The sequence below is a fragment of the Capra hircus genome, chromosome 7 (genome assembly GCF_001704415.2).
Source record: "Capra hircus breed San Clemente chromosome 7, ASM170441v1, whole genome shotgun sequence".
NCBI lineage: Eukaryota > Metazoa > Chordata > Mammalia > Artiodactyla > Bovidae > Capra > Capra hircus.
Window position 1 is genome coordinate 85,987,944 of NC_030814.1, and position 27,867 is coordinate 86,015,810.

Genomic DNA, 27,867 nt, shown 5'->3' on the forward strand with positions numbered 1-27,867 from the left:
TCTAATGAGGTGGATGAAACTGGAGCCTATTATACAGAGTAATGTAAGTCAGAAAGGAAAACCCCAATATAGTATATTAATGCATATATATGGAATTTGGAAAGATGCTTAACGATGACCCTGTATGCAAGTCAGCAAAAGAGCCACAGATGTAAAGAACAGTCTTTTGGATTCTGTGGGAGAAGGTGAGGGTGGGATGATTTGAGAGAATGTCATTGAAACATGTATATTACCATATGTGAAACAGATCACCAGTCCAGGTTCAATGCATGAGGCAGGGTGCTCAGGGCTGGTGCACTGGGATGACCCTAAGGGATGGGATGGGGAGGGAAGTGGGAGGGCGGTTAAGGATGGGGAACACATGTACACCATGGCGGATTCATGTAAATGTATGGAAAAAACCGCTGCAATATTGTAAAGTAATTAACCTCCAATTAAAATAAATAAATTAAAAAAAAAAGATCTATGTACCAGAAAATAAATAAATAAATAAAGTCAGTGACCAGGAAATATGACATATTTGAAGGTAGCTTCCTGGTGGAAAGGTGCTGGGGTTGGGAATAGTTAAGGTTAGGTACTTTAGTGGCTGTCAAAGGATCAAAGTTTTTTTTTTTTAAACCCTTTGGTTATAACTAACAGCAGTCTTGTTTTGCCCAGATTCTTAAGGTTTTCAGTTTTGTACCTTGAATATTCAAGGCAATGCTATCCATTAGTTTAACTTAAAAGTTTAAGCTAGGATAGCTTGAGTGGTTACATTTATGGGATAAAATTTGAGTGCATCTTCACTCATTTTTCTAGAGTTGTCATTCTAATTTTGGCATGTATTTTCAGAAAGATAATTTTTTTACTAAAATGGCATAAATTTTAAGACCCATCTGTGCTGATGGGCAATTTGATTATTTGTTTTAGTTAAATTTCTCTCTCTCTTATTTTTTTTGGCTATTTCCTTTCATTCAGTTGGGACAGAACATTTTTAAGGCATATGCAAATGATATTAATAGGGTTACATATCTGTCATATATAAAGGAAAATATTTTGTGTAGAGTAAAGATTAATGTATCAAGTGGTAATGGCCAATTTTTAATTATCCATGATGAATTAATTATCAATAGTTTTATCAGAATAAAAGCAATACCATTTGAGAAAAACATTAGTTTTTACAAATTAATGAAACATGTACTGTTTCTCTTGTTTAGATATATACAATAAACTGTAGATAGCATAATATAACACTACTGCTGCTGCTAAGTTGCTTCAGTCATGTCTGCTCTGTGCGACCCCATAGATGGCAGCCCACCAGGCTCCGTCCCTGGGATTCTGCAGGCAAGAGTACTGGAGTGGGTTGCCGTTTCCTTCTCCAATGCATGCATGCATGCTGGGTCGCTTCAGTCATGTCCGACTCTGTGTAACCCCATGGACAGCAGCCTACCAGGCTCCTCTGTCCACAGGATTCTCCAGGCAAGAATACTGGAGTGGGTTGCCATTTCCTTCTCCATGTAACACTACATTGCATATATTCCATTTTAGAGGATTTCTCACTTCCTTGCAATCAGATGAGAGGTCTCTGCAGTAGGCTTTCTCTAGAGAAAAGATATATGTGACTTGCATTATGAAAGCAGAGGCAGGAGAAAGCCTGGTCACCAAAGCAAACCAAATCCAAATATTGACAGCTGGAGTTAAGTAAGGAAAGGAAGAGAGACAGGGCAATGTACAGTGGGGCTTCAGCCTCCAACTTCCTTATCGTTGTTTTTGTCCAGTTGTTAATCATGTCCAGCTCTCTGTGACCCCATGGACTTCAGCATGACAGGCTTCCCTGTCCTTCACTATCTCCTGGAGTTTGCTCAAACTCATGTCTATTAAGTCAGTGATGCCATCCAACCGTCCCATCCTCTGTCACCCACTTCTCATCCTGCCCTCAATCTTCACTAGCATCAGGGTCTTTTCCAGTGAGTCGGCTCTTTGCATCAGATGGCCAAAGTATTGGAACTTCAGCTTTAGCATCATTTCTTCCAGTGAATATTCAGGGTTGATTTCCTTTAGGATTGACTGGTTTGATCTCCTTGCTGTCCAAGGCACTCTTAAGAATCGTCTCTAGCACGACAATTTAAAAGCATCAGTTCTTTGGTTCTCAGCCTTCTTTATTGTCCATACATGACTACTGGAAAACCCATAGCTTTGACTAAACAGACCGTTCTTGGCAAAGAGACTAACAGGAATAATAACTCCTCAACTAATTATGAAGTAATTGCTGTGATAAAGTCTCATACTTGTTATTATTTTGTTATAATTGCAGAATAGTTAATGTATTTCTAATTAATGGGTATGATTTAGATGAATTGTGTTTATAGTAAATCTGTATTGTCCCTTGTGTTAAAAATATATTATTTAAGATTATTTTTATCATCTTTATCAAGCGTTTACCTTTCTTGCCTTTACTCTAGTAATCAAGAGTTGACTCTATATCTATTTCATAAAATCATCTTTGTCAGACATTTGCCTCAAGGAATAATAAAAAATTCTAGTAATTAAGCTTTGATATTAAATTACTTCATTCTCTAATTCAGTCATAGTCATGTCTAGTTAACACATTTTTTTTTCTGTTTCCTACCTTATAAGAGGAAAATGACAATATTGCACTAATCACTAATTTTTTAAATAATTTATAACTAATGTAATCCCTATTTGTAGAAATATATCTTTGAGAAAATAATGTATCAGTTGAGGTCAATGTGAACATTATACTGAGGTAGTTGTTCAGTCTTTTAAAGAGTTTGGTAAAAGTAACTGCATCATATAAAATATAATATTAGAATAAAGCTTATGTATATTAAGATCTAATGTTAACAATAAATGTTTCAGTATGCTTAGTTACTATATGGTAGGTCACAGATTGTGCCCTCTTCCTTTAATTTGTGATAATCGGTCTGAGTAAATAATCAGAAAATGTTCCCATCATCAACATCTAGGAATTGTAGAAACAGCATAATAAAAATCCTTTTACGTGCACAGATGGGCCAAGCACAAGAGGACTCTGGCAAAGAAAAATGCAGTAGGCTTCTGAAGTAATGTGATAGTTGTCCTGGTAGGAGTTTGTTGGACTTAAAAATTGGGATTCTTGGGTTGAACTCCCATATAGAGAAAAAAGTCTGTGCCTTTGTGAAGTGGGAACTGAAATGATTACAGACAGCCAGGACCCTTGCATACTTACACCCTTAATAAAATTTTGGTCTGGTAACTTTTGCAACAAGCACAGGCTGTCAACAGTAAGGAAGCTTCCTTTCTGCTTTAACCAGGAACCCACGTTAGGAGGAAATGGCTCCTGTGGGTGTTCATTTCCATGGACACAACCCAACGTTGAAACACTTGGTGAAAGCATATGCAGAACTACTGTGAAGGGGCCCTCTTTTACCTTTGACCTCACAAGGCGTCCACAAAAAAACGTTCGACCAATGAGTTCAGAGCAGGATTCCCAAACACCAGGTGACAACATATCCCGTGGTTAGAGCCAAGGAGCATGAAAAAGAATATTTTTGAGATACTGACAGAAGTTATAAAAAAGCATGTTCACAGGATGGAAAACACAAAAATTCAAAGTGTGAGAAAAAAGCTACTTTGAAAGAAAAGATTATTTGAAAACTGAGGAAAATAAAGCATAAAAATGTGCTTACAATTCTTAGTTTCTGAGTTGAAGAGCAGAGTAGATGCAGTTGAAGAGAGCACCTGTGGCTTGGACGATAGATCTGAAGGATTATCCCAGAAGGCTGTACAGAGTGATTAAGAGATGGAAATACCAAAGAGTGACAGTTACTGACATCAGAATGAGAAGAATGAATATACACTTCAAGAAGTTATAGGAAAAGAGCAGAGAGAACGTCAGAGGAATTAGGTAAATAAATAATGGTTATGATGTATATTTGTGAATCTTCAAATGGACGTACCAAGTAACAAAGAAGATAAAACAAACTCAGTACATCTTAGTGGAAGTGCAGAACTATTAATATTAAGACAAAAAGAAATCTTAAAATTAACCAGAAACAATGTTATATGTCAGTGCTCAATGAAAAATTAATCAAAGCCAAATGAAAGAAGAGCAAGTTGATTCAGTTCAGTTGCTCAGACGTGACTGACTCTTTGCAACCCCATGGACAGTAGCACACCAGGCCTCCCTTGTCCATCACCAACTCCTGGAGTTTACTCAAACTCATGTCCATTGAGTCAGTGAGGCCTTACAACCATCTCATCCCCAGTCATCCCCTTCTCCCCTCGCCTTCAATCTTTCCCAGCATCCGGGTCTTTTCAGATGAGTCAGTTCTTCGCATCAACTGTCCAACGTGTTGGAATTTCAGCTTCAACATCAGTCCTTCCAGTGAATATTCAGGACTGATTTCCTTTAGGATGGACTCCTTGCTGTCCGAGGGACTCTCAAGAGTCTTCTTCAACACCACAGTTCAAAAGCATCAATTCTTTGGTGCTCAGCTTTCTTTATAGTCCAACTCTCACAACTATACATGACTACTGGAAAAACATAGCCTTGACTAGACTGACCTTTGTTGGCAAAGTAATGTCTCTGCTTTTTAATATGCTGTCTAGTTTGGTCATACCTTTTCTTCCAAGGAGTAAGTGTTTTTTAATTTCATGGCTGCAGTCAGCATCTGCAGTGATTTTGGAGCCCCCCAAAATAAAGTCTGTCACTGTTTCCACTGTTTCTCCATTTGCCATGAAGTGATGAGAGTGGACACCATCATCTTAGTTTTCTGAATATTTAAGCCAACTTTTTCACTCTACTCTTTCATTTTTATCAGGAGGCTGTTTTAGTTCTTCACTTTCTGCCATAAGGGTGGTGTCATCTGCATATTTGAGGTTCTTGATATTTCTCCTGGCAATCTTGATTCCAGCTTGTGCTTCTTTCAGTCCAGGGTTTCTCAAGATGTGCTCTGCATAGAAGTTAAATAAGCAGGGTGACAATATACAGCCTTGACATATTCCTTGTCCTATTTGGTACCAGTCAGTTGTTTCATGTCCAGTTCTAACTGTTGCTTCCTGACCTGCACACAGATTTCTCAAAGAGGCAGGTCAGGTGGTTTGGTATTCCTACCTCTTTCAGAATTTTCCACAGTTTGCTGTGATCCACACAGTTAAAGGCTTTGGCGTAGTCAATAAAGCAGAAGTAGATGTTTTTCTGGAACTGTCTTGCTTTTTTGATGATCCAACAGGTGTTGGCAATTTGATCTCTGGTTCCTCTGCCTTTTTAAAACCAGCTTGAACATCTGGAAGCTCACAGTTCATGTACTGTTGAAGCCTGGCTTGGAGAATTTTGTGAGATGAGTGCAGTTGTGCAGTAGTGAGCGTTCTTTGGCATTGCCTTTCTTTGGGATTGGAATGAAAACTGCAAGTTGATGACAGACTTCTTTTTTATAAATGCTGGAATAAAATGAAATATCTTCAGTGTGTTGAGGGCTGATAAAGTCAGCCTACAGTTCTATAGTCACCATACTCTTCCATTGTGAATAAATGCAGACTAATGAGAATTAAGGAAACTGGGACCGTTTAGTAGTATTCATAGGTCCTCACACTTAAAGAATAACAGTCTCTCTAGAAAGCAATGATACAAGATATTGCTGAGAAAAGAAATTGCCAAATATATAGGTAAATTTAAACGAGCGCTAGTGGTTTAGAAGAAACTGTCTAACTTGAGATGTCAAAAATTGAGATGGAGTTAAAGGCATACCTTGGCGAGATTATAGATTTGGTTCCAGACCACTGCAACAAAGCAAGCCACATGAGTATTTTGATTTCCCAGTGCACACAGAAGTTATGTTTATAGTATTCTATAGTCTATTACATATGCAATAGTATTATGTCTAAAGGCTTCCCTTGTGGTTCAACTGGTAAAAAAATATCTGCCTGCAGTGCAGGTGACTTGGGTTTGATCCCTGGGATCGGACACAGTGTTTCAGGATTATATCAGGTAAAAGGTATAGTAATTTAATTATTCTCACATTTTCTTAGAATCAAAAATTAGTTAATCCTATTTTCAGTTTTATTAAATTATTGGAGATAAAGATTGCCATTCACTTATTCATTATAACTGTTAAAAATAAGTCATATACTTTGTTGTTTGTGGAACAAACTACATTTTCTGTTTTTCTTTCTAGGAAAGATTTCTGTGTACACAAAGATGAACCATGTGATACTGTTGGTAAGTGTATGTAAAAATTTTTACACTGTGGAGGAGATCTGGGAGCTTAAACACATCATTTGTTTAAATGTTGAAAATTATTTGACAGTGATAGTTATAGCGAAATATTTTTAGAATATCAGTGTTGTATGTTTTCAACCTATATGTTTAATTATTTGTCACCGATTCAATTATTAGTGAAACAACTTGAAGACATATGTGTACTATATAGCAGATAAAAGTTTAAATGATGCTTTAAAAATACCATGAGTTATTCTTTGTGTTTTTTTCTCAGAAATATAAACATGGATTCAATTAAATTATGTTATTATTCATAAACTGAGGCAAATATGTTAATGTTAGTAGAGTTGACTAATGGATTTATTTTTGAGTTACATACATTTGAAACTATTTGCAGACTGGGTGAAAGAAAGTCCATCTCATTTGCCCAACTAATGAGGATTTTCTGTACATAAAGTAGCAAATTTTCAATATTTTGTCTTGGATATCTAAAATCCCTAAGGCATAACTGTATAGCTAACAGAATCTATAAACCACAGTTTTTAATTTTCAGAGAATGGCCACATTTATGCTAGTATAAATGCACATATATAAATTGACTTATCCAAGCAGGTAGATGAAATTGTAGATAGGTAAAATTTTATAACTATATATATGTATAGTTTTAAGTCATATATCCAGACAGAGAGCTGAAACTATAGATAGATAAAATTATATAACTATTTATATATATGTTTAGTTTTAGGACACTGTATAGTTTTAATAAGGCATTGCTATTGGGTTATTGTTAGGGTACATTTAAGAGTTTGATCTGGTTTTGATTTATCATGTGGAGTTCATCGCTTTAGTGTAATAAGTATTTTAATTTAGCCATCACTGAAGTATCATTTATGTCTTGTGAGGCAAACTATAAAAAAATGGGAAAAAGAGAATAAACTATTTTTTTAAGTATCAGTGGTACTTAAAAATATAATTTTAAGCAACTAGTTCTGTTAAGTTCTTACCAGCCTCCTCAGATGATTAAATCTGAGATAATAAGTGAAAAATAGTTATAATAGTATGAAGTCGAGGATGATGGAATCAAAGGAATATTTGATTCAGAAATGACTGGAAAAGTAAAACAAGCTGGACACCTAAGGAAAAGCTGAATAGATCTAGGGATGATCTTCCTAATGTTAAATGACTAACTTGCTTCCTGCTGTTTTCTTGTCTTCTTGGCTGAATTTTCAGAAATTAAATCTTGATATAGAGTTTTAATCTACCTAACCATGGAAGCATTTGATTACTAAGAAAGCTTGTCTCAAAATAATTACCTTTTCCTCTACTTAAACAGCTATGTTGGCCCCAAAACCTTCTTGTAATATAGACAGATCAACTTTTTGCCTTATTAGAGCTGAGAAAAATGAGCAACTCAGGCAATATATTCCATAATTATGGTCTCTAACCACCTCTTTAAAGTATGTACACATGGACTAAGGAAGCAGTTACTCATATGAGGAGAACCGATTTCTTTATGACTATGACTATGTTTTATATCTTGCTAAATCTGCTAATTGAAAATAGCATGCATATTTATTCTGGGTTGAAGCACATTTGGATAATGAGGAAGCTTGGTATACTTGGAATTATTAGTGTAATGAGAATATGTATGGTTCATCCGCAAAATGATGTAACCAGTTCCCAGCTCTGTTCACTTGTCCATTAAGAGCTTGATAAAAATTGGTTTTCAACATAGCATACGATGTGAAAAATCTGATCCCCTTTTTGATATCCCCTTCTGTTTCCGAGTACTTATATTTTCATGGTCTCCTCTGGCATTGCTAAATCCTAGTTTTCCCCTCTGTATCTTTCAGCATTTCTTTTTCTTATCCCACATATGAAATGGAGGTCTTTGTTCATATTTAATCTTGAGCAGAGTAAAAATATGAGATTTTTTTCCCCAGGGGACGTTAAGTGAGAAAACTTTTAACAGCCAAATCAGAAGAGTAGTCTCTTCATCCCAATCCCTGTCCCCACATAAAATGTCTTTTCACATGAACCATGCTTCTGCCTAGAGACCTACACTGGTAAGATTTATAAAGACATTAGTGTGAAGTAGGTGTGGTGGTTGCCACCCTATCACTCATACATCCACCACTGTGCAGCCCGATGCCAGGTAGAAAAGGATATACTTCTGTGGATGGGTCATGATTCATATAGGCTGATCAGGGGGATCATTTCTGGGCCTCAGGCCTAAGCCAGTCAGCACATGGCGTTGCCGTGATTGGGACATGTAACCTGTAACCTATGTCTGCCTCGTGAATCTGAAGAAAGGAACATTTTTCATGCCTGAAGCTTGGTCATATCTGTCCCACAGCATGTAAACAAGAAAGGATGCAGCCCTGATCAGTATAGTCACAAAGGAAATTAGTCTTCAGATAAATATGAATTCATACACTGCACAATGGAGAGATGAAGGGTGTCTTTATCCTCAAGGACACTGTTGAATCATGCCATTCTCCTTGCCTTGGACCCAGTCTAGCCTTTGAGCTTCTGAATGTGTAAGCCAGTAAATATCCTTACTGTGCTCAGATGCTCACTCATATCTGACTCTTCACTACACTATGGACTGTAGCCCACCAGGCTCCCTTGTCCATGGGATTTCCCAGGCAAGAATGTGAAAGGGGTTGCTATTTTCTTCTCTTTCCAGAGATCGAACCATTTCTTTCCAGAGATCGAACCTGCATCCCTCATATGTCCTGCATTGGCAGGCAGATTCTTAACCACCAGTGCCACCTGGGAAGCCCCAGATATCTCTTTCTATTTAAACCAATTTAAAGCTTTTCATTTCTGGAAATTGCAGCCTAAGGCATAGAGCTTCCATGATATTTATATACTCTTTTATTGGAGAAGAAGAATATGGGGCAATATTAATAATTCCCACTCTTATTAAGGGAGTACTGATAAACTGCTCTGTAATTTGTAACCCAAATTAAATAAGCATGTATAGCCTACTTGTCATCTTAACAGCTCTCAATCTCTAGCATAACAAAATAGAAGAGATTTAGGTCTTAAATCAACTGAATATCTATTGATACACATTTGTAAATCTCTTCATGCACTATTATGAGTATTTTGGGTTTTGTTTGTTTTTTTGGGTCAGATGCTTTCTTAAGTTTATATATGCCTTCTTCTTTTATCTATTTCTGATGTGAAGTCAGTTCAGTTCACATTGGATACTAGAATGAAAATACTGAAAGAAAAAGAGAAAGGAAAGAAGTAGATTTAGTATTTATTGGTTTGGATAATATGGGCCTGAATGATTACCATGAAAATTTCCCCTGCTCTCCTAAGTATACTGAGAGGGGAAGGACAGTAGTTAAAAACTTTGAATTCAGGTTATTAATTTTAATTGTACCTGTAAAGAAATGCCTATATTTTAAAAGCAGTGTGATGCTGATACTGCTCATTGTAACTTGAGAAACACTTCCATGGATATTTTCTCTCCTTTTTTTTGAAACTCTCTAGTTCCTTTTTTTTTTTTTTTATCATTATTACTTTACAGATGAAGAAAACTCTGAAACAGAACAGAGCATGGATGTTGAAGTCAGACATCTAGATTCAAATCAGTCTCTGCTGCTTTTTACAGGCATGAATGTGGGCACATTGTTTAACACCTTGAAGGTTTGAATCCCTCACTTTTAAATTAGATTTCACAAAGACTGTATTACTGATTTCACAAAGACAGCTAGTTTTTAATCAGCACTCAGTAGGCACTAGCTCTATCACATCATTTTATCCCCTGTGGACAGGTTACGCATTGTCCAGCATCAGTGTTAGTAAGTGGTACACAGTTGAAATCTTTGTCTCAGATTTTTCTATAATGAGAAACAGCTTTCCTTCATAGCATCATGCATCTGTTTTGTTGTTATTGTTCACTCAGTCACGTCCGACTCTTTGCGACCCCGTTGACTGCAGCATGCCAGGCTTCCCTGTCCTTCACCATCTCCTGGAGCTTACTCAAACTCATGTGCATTGAGTCAGTGATGCCATTCAACCATTTGTCCTCTGTCATCCCCTTTTCCTCCTGCCCTTAATCTTTCCCAGCATCAGGGTCTTTCCAATGAGTTGGGCTCTTTGCATCAGGTGGCCAAAGTATTGGGGCTTCAGCTTCAGCATCAGTCCTTCCAATGAATATTCATGATTGATTTCCTGTAGGAATGCCTGCTTTGATCTCCTTACAAGGGACTCTCTCCAAGGGACTCTCAAGCATCTTCTCCAACACCACGGTTCAAAAGCATCAATTGTTTGGCGCTCAGCTTTCTTTATGGACCAACTCTCACATCCATACATGACTAATGGAAAAACCATAGCTTTGACTAGATGGATCTTTGTTGACAAAGTAATGTCTCTGCTTTGTAATACACTGTCTAGGTTTGTCATAGCTTTTCTTCCAAGAAGCAAGTGTACTTTAATACCATGGCTGGGTTACCATCTGCAGTGATTTTGGAGCCCAAGAAGATAAAGTCTGTCACTGTTTCCATTGTTTCCCTTGTATTTGCCATCAAGTGATGGGACTGGATGCCACGATCTTAGTTTTTTGAATGATGAGTTTTAAGCCAGCTTCTTCACTCTCCTCTTGCACCTTTATCAAAAGGCTCTTTAGTTCCTCTTTGTTTTCTGCCATAAGGATGGTATCATCTGCATGTCTAAGTTATTGATATTTCTCCCAGCAATCTTGATTCCAGCTTGTGCTTCATCCAGCCCAGCATTTTGCAAGATGTACTCTGTATATACATTAAATAAGCAGGGTGACAGTATACAGCCTTGATGTATTGCTTTCCCAGTTTAGAACAAGTCCATTGTTACATGTCCAGTTCTAATCATTGCTTCTTGACCTGCTTACAGGTTTCTCAGGAGGCAGGTAGGGTGGTCTGGTATTCCCATATCTTCAAGTCAGTTTTCCACAGTTTGTTGTGATCTACACAGTCAAAGGCCTCAGCGTAGTCAATGAAGTAGATGTTTTCCTGGAATTCTTTTGCTTTTTCTGATCCAGCGGATGTTGGCAATTTGATCTCTGGTTCTTCTGCCTTTTCTAAATCCAGCTTGAACATCTGGAAGTTCTCGGTTCATGTTCTGTTGAAACCTAGCTTGGAAGATTTTGAGCGTGACAGTGCTAGCATGTGGAATGAGTACAACTGTGCAGTAGTTTGAACATTCTTTGGCATTGCCCTTCTTTGCAATTGGAATGAAAACTGACCTTTTCCAGTCCTGTGGCCACTGCTGAGTTTTCCAGATTTCCTGGCATATTGAGTGCAGCACTTTCACAGCATCATCTTTTAGCATTTGAAATAGTTCAGCTGGAATTCCATCACCTCCACTAGCTTTGTTTATGGTGATGCTTCCTAAGACCCACTTGACTTCACACTCTAGGGTATCTGGTTCTAGGTGAGTGATCACACCATTGTGGTTATCTGAGTCAGTAAGATCTTTTTAGTTCTACTGTATCTTCTTGACCATTCTTCTTAATGTCTTCTGCTTCTATTAGGTCCATACCACTTCTGTCCTTTATTGTGTCTATCTTTGCATGAAATGTTCCCTTGGTATCTCTAATTTTCTTGAAGAGCTTTCTAGTCTTTCCCATTCTATTTTCCTCAGTTTCTTTGAACTATTCACTTAGGAAGGCTTTCTTAGGAAGCCTTTCCTTGCTATTCTTTGGAATTCTGCTTTCCTTTTTCTCATTTGCCTTTCACTTTTCTTCTTTTCTCAGCGATTAGTAAGACCTCCTCAGACAGCCATTATACCTTTTTGCATTTCTTTTTCTTGGGGATGGTTTGATCACTGCCTGCTATACAGTGTTACAAACCTCTGTCCATAGTTCTTCAGGCACTGTATGAGATCTAATCCTTTGAATCTATTTGTACTTCCACTGTATAATCGTAAGAGATTTGATTTAGGTCATACCTAAATGGCCTAGTGGTTTTCTTTACTTTCTTCAGGTTAAGTATCAATTTTGCAATAAATGCATTTGTGTACCCAGGGACAGTACAACTAGAAATCTGAAGATGAGAAAAATACCTTTGAATGAAGTTTTAGAATAAAATTGTATACATTAAAATGTAGAAAGAAGTGGCAAATATAATATTCAAAAGTACTTTTACTTTCAGCATGTAAAATTTGAAACAGTAGGATGGATGTTTTGTTTATTTACTGGTATAAAAGATATGTGTCCTTTAAGGAGCCAGACTGTATCAGTGTTATGGAATATTATAAATAAGTGTTTCAGTTGAGAAGTTATACTTATTTATTAAGTTTATATTTGAAAAGCTGTTTAGAGGGTAAAAAGTAAAAGTTGTTTCACCACCTCCTCAATCACATTCCTTCTTGTTTTAATTAGGCAGGTTAGTTGGTAAGTATATAGATACCTGGAGAAAAAAAAATGCTGTTAAATATTTTAACCAACAGAATGTCAATTCTCAAATGTATGTGTGCAGTTTTAACATCCCTGAAACTGAGATTAGTTTTGAAGTCAGTGCCCTATTAGAATTGTGTCATAGTTTAAATCAGAGTTTTTAGTTGCTTTGGATGAACTATGATGCTATTCTTAAATTTAAAGAGAAATAAAGTATAATTCTGGATCCAAGTCCCAGCTATTACTAGTGAAGTTGCCTTACTTTCTGGGCAGGCAGAATAAGGGTCCCTGAAGATGTTCATGTTTTAATGGACCTGGGACCTAAGAATATGTTAGGTTACACAGTAAAGGGAAATGAAGCTTGCAGATGCCACTGAGGCTCCCAGTCAACGTATTTTAAAAGAAGGAGATTATCCTAGGCTGTCTGGTATGCCCAGTGTAATCACAACAGTCTTTAAAAGTTGACCAGGGAGGCATAAAAGCTCAGAGTTGGAGAGAGATGATTCCAGAAGAAAGGCACAGAGAGAGATGTGCCTGTAAGAAGGATTCAGCTCGTTATTACTGGTTTTGAGGATGGAGGCAGAGATTCTCAGGTGAAGAATTATCTAGAACCTAGAAAAAGCAAGGACACAGAGTCTCCCCTAGAGCCTTCAGAAGGTAGCACAGACAGCCTTGTGATACATTGGTTTTAGCCAGTGAGATCCAGGTCAACCTTCAAATGTAGAAAATTGTAAGATAATGAGTTTGGGTATGTTAAGCAATCAAATTTGTGATATTTTGATATTGCAACCATAAAAAAGGAATGTACTTTCTAATAATTAATTATTCCCTCCCATAACTTATAAAGAAGGAATAAGGAAGCATGGTATCCTTAAGTCTTTGGACTGTGGGATTAAAAATTCTGTTTCTATAATTAAAGAACTGGTGAAGGGTTTGGGATTAGATAAAAAACGAAAATTTGGATCATGATACATAAGTATATATAAAGAGCAACAAACCGTGTCTGTACTGACAAGCATGATTAACTATAGTTGATCATTTCTAGCTAAGTGACTAGACAAAAATTACCTTATATCATTCACTAACAATCTACCAAAAATAGTCAGTTGTTTAATATGTTTCTAAGAAAATACCAAGCCCTGATGATTTCACAGAGATTTCTGTTTAAATTCCAAAGACTGGATCATTCCAATATTATACAAGCTATTGTAGACGGCAGGAAAAAGTGAATTAAAACCATATAAATTTCTTACCATATTCTAAAGTGGACAGTGTAAGAAGGAAAAATAATAAGCCATTCTCACTCAGGAAATAAAAGAATTCTAAATTGAATATTAGCAGATATTATCTCATAATGTGTTTTTTAAATAACCAAGTAGGGTTATTTTATTTAAGATTTATTCCAGAAATAGAGGGATAGTTTAGCATGAGGAAATCTTAAAATATAAGTATGTAATCTAATTAAAGATAAAAACCATATGATCATCACAGTGGATAAAGAAAATATCTTTCAGGCAATTCAAAATACATTCATGATAAAAAAGCAACCTCTTGGCAAAATAGGACAAAGTAGGAACTTTATTAACAAGGCTAAAGATATTTACAAGAAAATATATGAGTGTATTTTTTAAAATAGTGAAACATTAAAGGGGTCCCATTTGAAATCAGAAATAAGGAGAGGACTTTATTTTCACTATTTCTATTCAACAATGAATTTGGACTTGAAAGGTATTGTAACTGAGTGTAGAATCCTAATATTCAGGGTACATAGTTTTGTTTCAGCACAGCACAGATCTAGCTCACTTGCCTTCCGGCATCCATTGTTGCTATTGAGAATTCAATTATCAGTCTGAACTCCTTTTCATGTGATCTACATGGGTTCTCTACCCTGCTCCATGGATCTACGTGTCTGTTTTTATGCTGGTACCATACTGTTTTGATTACTGTAGCTTTGTAATATAGTTCAATATCAGAAAGTATGATGCCTCCAACTTTATTCTTCTTTTTAAGATTGCTATGGCTGTTTAGAGGTCTTTTGTGGTTTCATACTTATTTTCGAGCTGTTTGCTCTAGTTCTGTGCAAAATGCTATGGGCATTTTGATAGGGATTACATTACTGCTGTAGATTGCTTTGAGTACTGTGGACATTTTCGTAATATTAATTCTTTCAGTCCATGGGCACTGTGTATCTTTCCATTTGTTTATGTCATCTTCTATATCTTTCCTCAATGACTTATAGTTTGCAGAGTACAGATATTTCACCTCTTTGGGTTAAATTTATTTGTAGTTATTGTACTCTTTCTGATGAGATTGTAAATAGGATAGTTTTCTACATTTCTCTTTTAATAGTTTGTTATTAGTGTATATAAATACAACAGATTTCTATATGTTGATTTTGTATCTTGCAACTTTGCTGAATTATTTTGTTAATTCTGTTTTTTTGGTGAGGTCTTTAGGATTTTATCCATCTAATATCATGCCATGTGCAAATAGTGACAGTTTTGCAGCTTTCTTTCCATTGTGTATGTCAAGTCACTATCTTTGTGTCAATGTGGTGTCTAAAGCTGAGTTACCTTTGGATTTGAGTTTGGTGAATGCCCTCAGGCAACTAAGTACATTAGTGCCAGCTCCAAATTGTACATTTTACTTTTTATTTCTTTAGGCTCATGGGAGTATTTTCCTCACTTATATACCAAGCCTTGCATTTAAGATGTTTGCTATTTATTTTAGCATTTGTATGCTAGAAGTGAAATTTCATAAAAAGAACTTTTAAAGTATTATTTTATATATTTTTATACATGCTGCAGCTGCAACTTGGTCACAAAGCCACTTTCTCAATATTCACATTTGCCATGGCACTGATTTGGAGAATTGGTGTTAAACAAAACAGTGAGAAGACACGAATTTGTTTTATATTTTTGCAAATCTCTTTAGATCTGGCTTGTAGAAGGCAGCAGGATCTTATATCTGATTCTGCATGTAAAGTGTTGGTATTTGTTATTTTACTCTAAGTGTATGAGGACAATCTGGCCTCATAAAGATATGTAGTTCAAAAATGAATGGGTATTTTCAGATTATTGCGAATGTTCTTTTTTGAAAGCACACTAAAACTCAGTGGTAGTGTCTTGACTCCTAGTGGGTTGTAGCTATGTAGAATCTGAATACATATCAGTAAACATTTATACTCTGTTACATTATTATCTGTTGGCATATCTTACAATTTAAGTGGATGTTTTTGCTATGTATAGCATTTTAGAGCATCATTGGTTGCAAAATGTTGGTTTACTGAATTAGGCAAATCTAAATGCTGACACATTTCACTCTACGATGTATGTATATAAATCATATTTGTCAGTATCACTATTGATCTCATCAGAAAAATTATTCACATTTTGGGAAGCTGCGAAGCATTCAGTGGCAGATAAAAGTTTCCCAGTATTCTAATTTCACTTGAAAGCTTGAATTTTATTATTGCCAAGTACCATCAGTTAGTTTCCTTGGAGTGACAGATTCACTTTGTTCAATTTTGGGTGTCAGCCAGATCCCCAAATCTGAATAACCCTTTTTTTTAATGTTTGTTAGACTTTCTTTCAATTAAAAATATTGTTCAATGAAAAGCACAGTGAGTTTAGCTCAGAACTCAGACGTCTCCCGGTAGTTTTCTTAGAGATAACATGATATTTTAGTCTGCAGCGAAAATGTTTTATCCTTACTTCTTTGGGTTATGTAAAACATTAAAAAAATGTATATACTCAGGAGTTCAAATTAAACAAAATTGCATATTACTGCTTCATCTGGGACATATAAAAAGTGAAATTGACATATTCCCCCTGAGAGTAAGTTTCAGTGAAAAATAAAATGACTGACAGTGAAGACAATTTTACCTAGCATTGCTTTTGCACCATTAGTGTGAATGTTGACAGTTTTGACTTTGTGGGCCTCTTAGAAAGATCTTAGAAGACCCCTTGAAGAGATGCTACATCTCCTAGAATTCTGCAGAACATACTGTGAAATTCTGCCGTAACCTGGCAATGATTGGTAATCAAGGATTATTGTTTTCATGAAATCTTTTTAGAACTTTATATTTTATATATAGAAAATTGGTAAATGCTTAGTGCTGGCAAAGGCCCATGTTGATCAATATGAATTCCCAGCCATGAATATTCTTATATACACGTTGATAAAAGAAGCGATGCATTTTTTAACCACCAGATATCCAATTCAGGGATACTTTAACGCTCCCTACATCCTACTGCTTTGTTATTATTAATAAACATTTTTCTGACTTTCAGCAGGTTGAAATGATGGCTTATTCTTCTGTAAGCTTCTGAATAATTCTGATTTTATATACATGCAAATTGTCAAACAGGCGTGCAGACCACCTAGGAAGCAACTGCCACACAAGAAACATATTCAGAGACTAAAATATACTGAAATAATCTTTTTATGTTGACACTGTTCGTGTGACAATCTCCAGACACTTCCCTTTTCAAGCACCAGTGTGTTCTCCAAACCACATTTTAGCAGAAGTAATCATTTTTATTAGGTGAGAAGAGGTCATGCCAGTTTCTTTTAAATAGCTTAATTTTCATTAAACAGCAGTTATGGCATTTTCTCTTGCATTGTGGCACCTAAAGAACAGAGAATTTCAGAGACTGAAAATACTTAAAGAAATTACTAACTCTCCTTTTATACCCTTTTGGTTAGAAATGTGTATTTTTTCTACTGAAAATCCATAATTTACTATTTTGAAATTTGTAATTCTTTGGGCTAGGCAAACAATTAAGTTAATTTTTATTACAGAGGTGCCCAAGCCCTAGGATCTAATGCCTGATGATCTGAGGTGGAGCTGATGTAATAATAATTGAAATAAAATGCACAGTAAATGTAATGCACTTGAATCATCCTGAAACCCCCAGGTCCGTGAAAAAAATTGTCTTCCACTAAACTGGTCCCTGATGCCTGAAAGGTTGGGGACAGCTGCTTTTATTATATAAATCTTTCTAAATGAATTGTTAGCATAATTATATCTTCAATGGAGTTCAAATACATTTATTGGGGATGATATGGGGGGGGATTTGCCCACTCAATCTTGTGGGGTATATAATTATAAATTATCAAATTAAAGAATGTATCAGCCTTAAATGTATATAATTTTAGATAAACTAGTGCCAGGTCTGGATACCCAGAAGTCCTCATATTTGTGTGAGATGTGTTGCCATGAGTGCTTGTTGCTCAGTTTTCAATGTAGATGTTCTCAGAAATGCAGATGGAATGTATTCAGTGTGGTATACAGAATTCTAAAGATGACACTCCTAAGATTCCTATACCCTGGTTATTCAGTCAATCACTAATCTAGGTAGTGCTGAAAGGGATTTTGCAGGTGTAATTACAGCCCCTCAGTTAAACTTAAGGTAGGAAGTTCTAACCTTAACAGTCTCCCTTCAAAGAGCAGAGGCAAGGAACTGAATTGTGCCAGCAACCTTGGAAGCTGGTACTTACCCAAAGCCTTTAGATAAAGAGTCCAGCCTGGATGATATCTTTATTTTGGCATTTTGAGACCCTCAGCAGAGAACCAAGTTAAGCCATCCCAGACTCTTGACCAGTAGAACTGCGCAGTAATAAATGGGAGTTACTTTAGGTCACTGCATTACTAAAGTAATTTGTTATGCAGCAGTAGGAAAGTAACACATTCAGACTAAAGGATTCATATCGTCATACATCAATTGGGGATTTATACACTAGAAGAAAATGACACCATTATAGATGAAAGTGGAGAATATGACCCTCTTGGGAAAGCAGAATAAGAAATAAGAACATGTTTGTTAGGGGAGGAGATTCAAAGAGATATTCACTTATCATACTGAGAGGACAGCGCAACAGTGATAGGGTTTCAAGAGGATTTTGTAAGGATTTACTACATTCCTATAATCTTTGCAAGTTCTCCACATGTAATATTTCTTTTCCCTTGTCTCATCAGTGATGAACAAAAGCAAACTAAAGTGACATGGGTCTGAACACCTGTGGAGCAGGAAAAAAAGAGGTGGGGAAAACTGGTTTCAAAGAAGGTAAATTGGTTGGTACCAGCATAGAATATAGGAAAATGCACCAATCTCTGGGTCTCCAGCAAAGAAAATAAGAAAATGCAAGGGAATCCGGGTGGCCTGGGGCATGACTCAAGCTTTGAAATATAAATGCCTGTAATGTTCATCTTAGGACTTCCCTGGTGGCTCAGATGGTAAAGCGTCTGTCTACAATGCAAAAGACCCGGGTTTGATCCCTGGGTCGGGAAGATTCCCTGGAGAAGGAAATGGCAACCCACTCCAGTACTCTTGCCTGGTAAATCCTATGGACTGAGGAGCCTGGTAGGCTACAGTCCATGGGGTCGCAAAGAGTTGGACATGACTGAGCGATGTCACTTCACTTCACTTCACTTCAATGTTCATCTATTGATAAGGTAATCCTATCATAATTAATACTAAGACACTTAGAAAAGTTAAAGGAGGCATAATTAATAATTATGCTTGGAAAAAAGCATAAAATGGATTGTCCCAGGCAAACTGCCTATATGATCATTCTATTTTTAATGAACTTTTTTGAGACGGTTTTACACATTAATTAGAATTGTAGCTTCCCTGGTGGCTTAGACAGTAAAGTGTCTGCCTACAATGTGGGGGACCTGGGTTCGATCCCTGGGTTGGGAAGATCTCCTGGAGAAGGAAATGGCACCCCACTCCAGTACTCTTGCCTGGAGAATCCCATGGATGGAGGAGCCTGGTAGGCTAAAGTCCATGGGGTCGCAAAGAGTCAGACATGGCTGAGCAACTTCACTTTCACTTATCATATGATATATTAAAAAGTACATATTTCAGAAATCTTAATCTATAACTATTATTTTGGTAATTTAAATACTTAATCACTTAATCCCTCAGTAATAATAATAATTAAACTTACTAGAAATCAACATATGAGCTTCACTGTGTATTAGAAGCTGGTTTCACATCATTCTTGGCAGTCCTGCTTTCTTTCAGTCCAGATTACCAGAAAGCATTGGTTATTGGTACATTATTAACATCTGAGTCTCAGATATATCAGGTATAAAAATGATGATAATCTTCATCATGTTCTAAATTCTGATACCCAAAGGTCTGGAAACATATGTAGACGATATTAAGAACCGTGCTTCCTATTTGTCCTTCGGAGGCAGTTTTCATTTGTCATTTCAGATGATCTTCTACTTCTCTGTCTCCCTCTCTCTAGATATATTTTTCATATACTCAATTTTCTCTAATATTTTGGAGCGCCTACTCTGTGCCCCAAAGTGTATTAGGTTCTAGATGCTAGAGGGAACAGTGGTGACTATAATGAAACTATTTACGCATTAAAAGAAATGTTTTCTTTCTTGCTATCCTTTCTTACTGTTGAGTAGGTAACTGAAAAAAAAAAATCCCATTTTCTCTCTTCTTTTTATTCTAAGCCGGCTTTATCTCTATAATTAGTTTTACATGACTTTTAAGAATAAATGCATTGGTACATGTCTCATGAGTACTGAAAAAACTTAGTATTTTTTTTAAATCTGCCTATTATCTGTCATCAAAGTTTAATAATCTTATGATCATAAGGCCTGGTCTTGATCTCACTACAATTTTTTCTTTATAATTTATTTTTTCAGTAAAAATATTGAAGTTTATAGCTTTTATTCATCATTTTTTACTTATTAGTATGTAATAATATTGAGGTAACCTGTATTATTTTAATGCGAATGGTTAGTAGGTCAGTTTGGTCATGGTATATAGAATATTATCAGCTATTACTGATAATATGGTAAAAATGCAGAAACTGTATAAATTCATACAGAATAAAATGTTTTTCTAAGTATTGAAAAGATTTATGTCTTTAATACTTAAATAATCTAATGATGGAGCAAAATTACGACTTAGCCTTTGCCATTGCCTTCCCAATTCTGGTCTTTAAGCGATTGGACTGGTAATAACTCTGGAACATATTGAGATGCTTCATTTGCACTGTAAAAGAAATAAAATTCCACAGATAATTATCTCCAAAATTACAAGACGCTTGTTCTTACTGTCTTTTTTTGCCAAGAAGAAACTGTCTAGTACTGGAGTAAACACACTCCATCCTTCTCTTTCATTTAATGCAGCTATTAAACATGGGAGAATGGAACAGCTATTTGAGGATTTTAAAAAGTAAATAGTAGCATGCAGATTGGGAAGAAGACAAGAATTCGAAGCACCACCAAACCAGCAGTGAGTTTATTGTTTTTCTCTCTCTCTTCTGGACTCCACACAGCCAAAACTTCAAATGGTTATTAGGCCATATGCAGAGAGAGCTCTCTGTGGAAAATTCTGAAAGAGATGGGAATACCAGACCACCTGACCTGCCTCTTGAGAAACCTGTATGCAAGTCAGGAAGCAACAGTTAGAACTGGACATGGAACAACAGACTGGTTCCAAATAGGAAAAGTAGTACGTTAAGGCTGCACATTGTCACCCTGCTTATTTAACTTCTATGCAGAGTACATCATGAGAAATGCTGGGCTGGAAGAAACACAAGCTGGAATCAAGATTGCCGGGAGAAATATCAATCACCTCAGATATGCAGATGACACCACCCTTATGGCAGAAAGTGAAGAGGAACTAAAAAGCCTTTTGATGAAAGTGAAAGAGGAGAGCGAAAAAGTTGGCTTAAAGCTCAATTGTCAGAAAACTAAGATCATGGCATCTGGTCCCACCACTTCCTGGGAAATAGATGGGGAAACAGTGGAAACAATGTCAGACTTTATTCTTTTAGGCTCCAAAATCACTGCAGATGGTGATTGTAGCCATGAAATTAAAAGACGCTTACTCCTTGGAATGAAAGTTATGACCAACCTAGATAACATATTCAAAAGCAGGTACATTACTTTGCCAACAAAGGTCCATCTAGTCAAGGCTATGGTTTTTCCAGTGGTCATGTATGGATATGAGAGTTGGACTGTGAAGAAAGTTGAGCACTGAAGAATTGATGCTTTTGAACTGTGGTGTTGGAGAAGACTCTTGAGAGTCCCTTGGACTGCAAGGAAATCCAATAAGTCCATCCTAAAGGAGATCAGTCCTGAGTGTTCATTGGAAGGACTGATGCTGAAGGTGAAACTCCAATACTTTGGCCACCTCATGTGAAGAGTTGACTCATTGGAAAAGACTCTGATGCTGGGAGGGATTGGGGGCAGGAGGAGAAGGGGACGACAGAGGATGAGATGGCTGGATGGCATCACTGACTCGATGGACAGGAGTTTGAGTGAACTCAGGGAGTTGGTGATGGACAGGGAGGGCTGGCGTGCTGCAATTCATGGCTCGCAAAGAGTTGGACATGACTGAGTGACTGAACTGAACTGAACTAAGAGAGAGCGCTCAGGAATATTTCTAGCTTGAATCCAGAAAGAAGGTCTCCCTAATGCTCAGAGAAAGTAGGGGAAATATCCCCTTTAAGAAAATAGCCTACATTTTCTCTTGACCTGTCTGCAAAACAATTCAATGATAATGGTGGTGGAGACAACAGTGGCAGCAATAGGAATCAGAAAAATCTGAGAGAGGAATCTTCCTCTCTGATCTGCAGAGCTTTTATTCTCATTGCCTTTTGCCTCTGTCCTCCTATTACTGAGACTCAGAAGTAAATATAGTCATGAGAAGTACACAGCTTAGTGAATTAGCGTTAGTCACTCACTCGTGTCTCACTCTTTGTGACCCCGTGAACTGTGCCTGCTAGGCTTCTCTGTCCATGTGATTCTCCAGGCAAGAATACTGGAGTGGGTAGCCATCCCCTTCAAGGAATCTTCCCGCCCCATGGATTAAACCTGAGTCCCTTGCATTGCAGGCAGATTCTTTATTGTCTGAGCCACCAGGGAAGCACTTAGTGATGTAACTAGAGCCCAAACTTTCTGGAAACAGAAATAAAATGAGAACCACATGGATATGGAAGTTACCAGGGAGAAAATGGAGAGGAAGAAACTAGGGAAACTAATCCCATAAAATTGTTTACCAAGTCCTTTGCTCACCTTTAAGTTGCGTTTGTGTGAATATGATCCTAAAATTTCTTTGAGAAATCATCTACTAACCATGGGGCTACCTCAGTCCCATGTTGAGAAACACACAGGATAAATTTGAATATTAATGAAAAGGCTTTGAAAATTGATAGTGAAAATTTGACAATGAAATGAAAAGCCCCCAGAAGCCTTGAAAGTTTGAAACATGAAACCTGAGCCCAACTAAGTTCAGTTCAGTTCAGTTGCTCAGCAGCGTCTGACTCTTTGTGACCCCATGGACTGTAGCACGCCAGGCCTCCCTGTCCATCACCAGCTCCCGGGGTTTACTCAGACTCATGTCCATTGAGTTAGTCATGCCATCCAACCATCTCATTCTCTGTTGTCCCCTTCTCCTCCCACCTTCAATCCTTCCAAGCATCAGGGTCTTTTCAAATGAGTCAGCTCTTCGTATCAGGTGTCCAAAGTATTGGAGTTTCAGCTTCAACATCAGTCCTTCCAATGAATATTCAGGACTGATTTCCTTTAGGATGGACTGATTGGATCTCCCTGATGTCCAAGGAACTCTCAAGAATCTTCTCCAAACCACAGTTCAAAAGCATCAATTCATTGGCATTCACCCTTCTTTATGCTTCAACTCTCACATCCACACATGACTACTGGAAAAACCATAGCCTTGAATAGATAGACCTTTGATGGCACAGTAATGTCTCTGCTTTTTTTAAAAAATTCATTAATTTATTTTAATTGGAGGCTAATGACTTTACAATATTGTAGCAGTTTTTGTCATACATTGACATGAATCAGCCATGGGTACACATGTGTCCCCCATCCTGAACCCACCTCCCCCCTCCATCCCCATCCCATGCCTCAGGGTTGTCCCAGTGCACCGGCCCTGAGCACCCTGTCTCATGCATCAAACCCAGACTGGCGATCTATTTCACGTATGGTAATATACGTGTTTTAATGCTATTCTCTCAAATCATCCCACCCTCGCCTTCTCCCACAGAGTCCGAAAGTCTGTTCTTTACATCTGTATCTCTTTTGCTGTCTCACATATAGGGTCATTGTTAACCATCTGACTAAATTCCACATATATGCATTAATATACTGTATTGGTGTTTTTCTTTCTGACTTACTTCACTCTGTATAATAAGCTCCAGTTTCATCCACCTCATTAGAACTGATTCAAATGAATTATTTTTAATAGCTGAGTAATATTCCACTTTCTTATCCATTCATCTGCCAATGGACATCGAGGTTGTTTCCATGTCCTAGCTATTGTAGACAGTGCTGTGATGAACATTGGGGTACATGTGTCTCTTTCAGTTCTGGTTTCCTTGGTGTGTATGCCCAACAGTGGGATTGCTGGGTCGTATGGCAGTTCTATTTGCAGTTTTTTAAGGAATCTCCACACTGTTCTCCATAGTGACTGTACTAGTCTGCATTCCCACCAACAGTGTAAGAAGGTTCCCTTTTCTCTGCACCCTCTCCAGCATTTATTGTTTGTAGAATTTTTGGATAGCCATTCTGACCGGCATGAGATGGTACCTCATTGTGGTTTTGATTTGCATTTCTCTGATAATGAGTGATGTTGAGCATCTTTTCATGTGTTGGTTAGCCATCTGTATGTCTTCTTTGGAGAAATGTCTGTTTAGTTCTTTGGCCTATTTTTTGATTGGGTTGTTTATTTTTCTGGTATTGAGCTGCATGAGCTGCTTGTATATTTCTGAGATTAATTCTTTGTCAGTTGCTTTCTTTGCTATTATTTTCTCCCATTCTGAAGGCTGTCTTTTCACCTTGCTTATAGTTTCCTTCATTGTGCAAAAACTTTTAAGTTTAATTAGGTCGCATTTGACAACTGCTTTGATTTTTCCCACAGATCCCTGGGACTCTGTTCATATTTTCTCCCAGTTGTTTTTCTCTCTGCTCATACTGAGTAATTTCTTCCAATCTATCCTTAAGTTCGCTGACTCTTTTTCTCTGTCATCTCTATTCTACTATTCAGTGTATCCAGATAAATTTATATTTTGGTTATTTTTTTCTTAATTCTAATATTTACATTTACGTTTTCTTTATATAGTATACTTGTTTGCTGAAACTTTTCATCCTTCCATTCATTTCATTAATGTTTGTACTTGCTTGTTGGAACACCATTATAATTGATATTTTGGTCTTTGTAAGATAATCCCAAACTCTGTGCCATCTCAAAGTGGAAATCTATTGAATGTCTTTTCCCATGCAAATTGAGATTTTCCTTTTTCTTTACAAAGGGAGTAATTTTGGATTGTATCCTAGACATATTGAATAATATGTTAGAACACCCTCAGTCTTACATAAGTCCTAGAAAGAAGACTGAAAGGTATTTTTAGCATGAAATCACCTATGAGTGTATAGAGACGCTCTATACACTCAGCAAAAACACTCCTGGGAGCTGACTGTGGCTCAGATCATGAACTCTTTATTGCAAATTCAGACTTAAATTGAAGAAAGTAGGGAAAGCCACTAGGCCATTCAGGTATGACCTAAATCAAATCCCTAATGATTATACAGTGAAAGTGAGAAATAGATTTAAGGGACTAGATCTGATAGACAGAGTTCCTGGTGAACAATGGATGGAGGTTCGTGACACTGTATAGGAGGTGGTGATCAAGACCATCCCCATGGAAAAGAAATGCAAAAAGGAAAAATGGTTGTCTGAGGAGGTCTTACAAGTAGCTGAGAAAAGAAGAGAAGCAAAAGGCAAAGGAGAAAAGGAAAGATATACCTATTTGAATGCAGAGTTCCGAACAATAGCAAGGAGAGATAAGAAAGCCTTCCTCAGTGATCAGTGCAAAGAAATAGAGGAAAACATTAGAATGGGAAAGATTAGAGTTCTCTTCAAGAAAATTAGAGATACCAAGGGAACATTTCATGCAAAGATGGGCTCGATAAAGGACAGAAATGGTATGGACCTAACAGGAGCAGAAGATATTAAGAAGAGGTGGGAAGAATACACAGAAAAACTGTACATAAAAGATCTTCACAACCCAGATAATCACGATGGTGTGATCACTCACCTGGAGCCAGACATCCTGGAATGTGAAGTCAAGTGGGCCTTAAGAAGCATCACTACAAACCAGCCTAGTGGAGGTGATGGAATTCCAGTTGAACTATTTCAGATCCTAAAAGATGATGCTGTGAAAGTGCTGCACTCAATATGTCAGCAACTTTGGAAAACTCAGCAGTGGCCATGGGACTGGAAAAGGTCAGTTTTCATTCCAGTCCCAAAGAAAGGCAATGCCAAAGAATGCTCAAACTACTGCACAATTGCACTCAGCTCACATGCTAGTTAAGTAATGCTCAAAATTCTCCAAGTCAGGCTTCAGCAATACATGAACTGTGAACTTCCAGATGTTCAAGCTGGTTTTAGAAAAGAGAGAGGAACCAGAGATCACATTGCCAACATCCGCTGGATCATGGAAGAAGCAAGAGTTCCAGAAAAACACCTACTTCTGCTTTATTGACTATGCCAAAGCCTTTGACTGTGTGGATCACAGCAAACTGTGGAAAATTCTTAAAGAGATGGAAATACCAGAACACCTGACCTGCCTCTTGAGAAAACTGAATGCAAGTCAGGAAGCAACCCTTAGAAGTGGACATGGGAAAACTGACTGGTTCCAAATAGGAAAAGGAGTATGTCAAGGCTGTATATTGTCACCCTGCTTATTTAACTCATATGCAGAGTGTATCATGAGAATCGCTGGGCTGGGTGAAGCACAGGCTGGAATCAAGATTGCTGGGAGAAATATCAATAACCTCAGATATGCAGATAACACCACCCTCATGGCAGAAAGTAAAGAAGAACTAAAGAGCTTCTTGATGAAAATGAAAGAGGAGGGTGAAAAAATTGGCTAAGCTCAACATTCAAGAAATGAAGATTATGGCATCTGGTCCCATGACTTCATGACAAATAGATGGAGACACAGTGGAAACAGTGGCAGGCTTTTTGGGGGGTGCTCCAAAATCACTGCAGATGGTAACTGCCACCATGAAATTAAAAGATGCTTACTCCTTGGAATAAAAGTTATGACCAACCTAGATAGCATATTAAAAAGCAGAGACATTACTTTGCCTAAGTATTTTATTCTTTTCAATGCAATGGTGAATGGAATTTTTTCCTTAATTTCTCTTTGCTTTCCATTTGTTAGTGTATAGGAGTGCAAGGGATTTCTCTGTGTTATTTTATACCTGCAACTTTACTATATTCATTGATTACCTATAGTAATTTTCTGTTGCTGTCTTTAGGGTTTTCTATGTACAGGCTCAATCTACCTAAAGAAACAAAAGACCTATATATAGAAAACTATAATACACTGATGAAAGAAATCAAAGATGACCCAAATATAAGAAGAAATATACCATGTTTGTGGATTGTGAAAATGAGTATACTACATAAAGCAATCTATAGATTCAATGCAATCCCTATCAAGCTACCAATGGTATTTTTCACAGAACTAGAACAAATAATTTCACAGTTTGTATGGAAATACAAAAATCCTCAAATAGCCAAAGGAATCTTGAGAAAGAAGAATGGAACTGGAGAAATCAACCTGCCTGACTTCACACTATGCTATAAAGCTACAGTCATCAAGACAGTATGGTACTGGCACAGTGACATAAATATAGATCAATGGAACAAAACAGAAAGCCCAGAGATAAGTCTATGCACATACGGACACCTTATCTTTGATAAAGGAGGCAAGAATATACAGTGGAGAAAAGACTCTCTCTTTAAGAAGTGGTGCTGGGAAAACTGTTCAACCACTTGTAAAAGAATGAAACTAGAATACTTTCTAACACCCTACACAAAAATAAACTCAAAATGGATTAAAGATCTAAATGTAAGACCAGAAACTATAAAACTCCTAGAAGAAAACATAGGCAAAACACTCTCTGACATAAATCACAGCAGAATACACTGTTGGTGGGAATGCAAACTAGTACAGCCGCTATGGAGAACAGTGTAGAGATTCCTTAAAAAACTGCAAATAAAACTGCCATATGACCCAGCAATCCCACTGCTGGGCATACCCACCGAGGAAACCAGAAGTGAAAGAGACACGTGTACCCCAGTGTTCATCGCAGCACTGTCTACAATAGCTAGGATATGGAAGCAACCTTGATGTCTGCCGGCAGATGAACGGATAAGAAAGCTGTGGTACATACACACAATGGAATATTACTCAGCTATTAAAA

The 27,867-nt window shown here is 37.1% G+C and overlaps 1 protein-coding gene across 1 annotated transcript in view; it reads left to right on the plus strand.

Annotated features, from left to right (window-relative positions):
- The window catches only part of ADAMTS19 (ADAM metallopeptidase with thrombospondin type 1 motif 19), a 263,593-nt gene that overhangs the window by 79,630 nt on the left and 156,096 nt on the right, over positions 1–27,867 (plus strand). Inside the window, exon 7 of the mRNA XM_018050709.1 lies at positions 6,156–6,199. Coding sequence (XP_017906198.1) covers positions 6,156–6,199 — 44 coding nt within the window. The remainder of the gene's footprint in view (positions 1–6,155; positions 6,200–27,867) is intronic.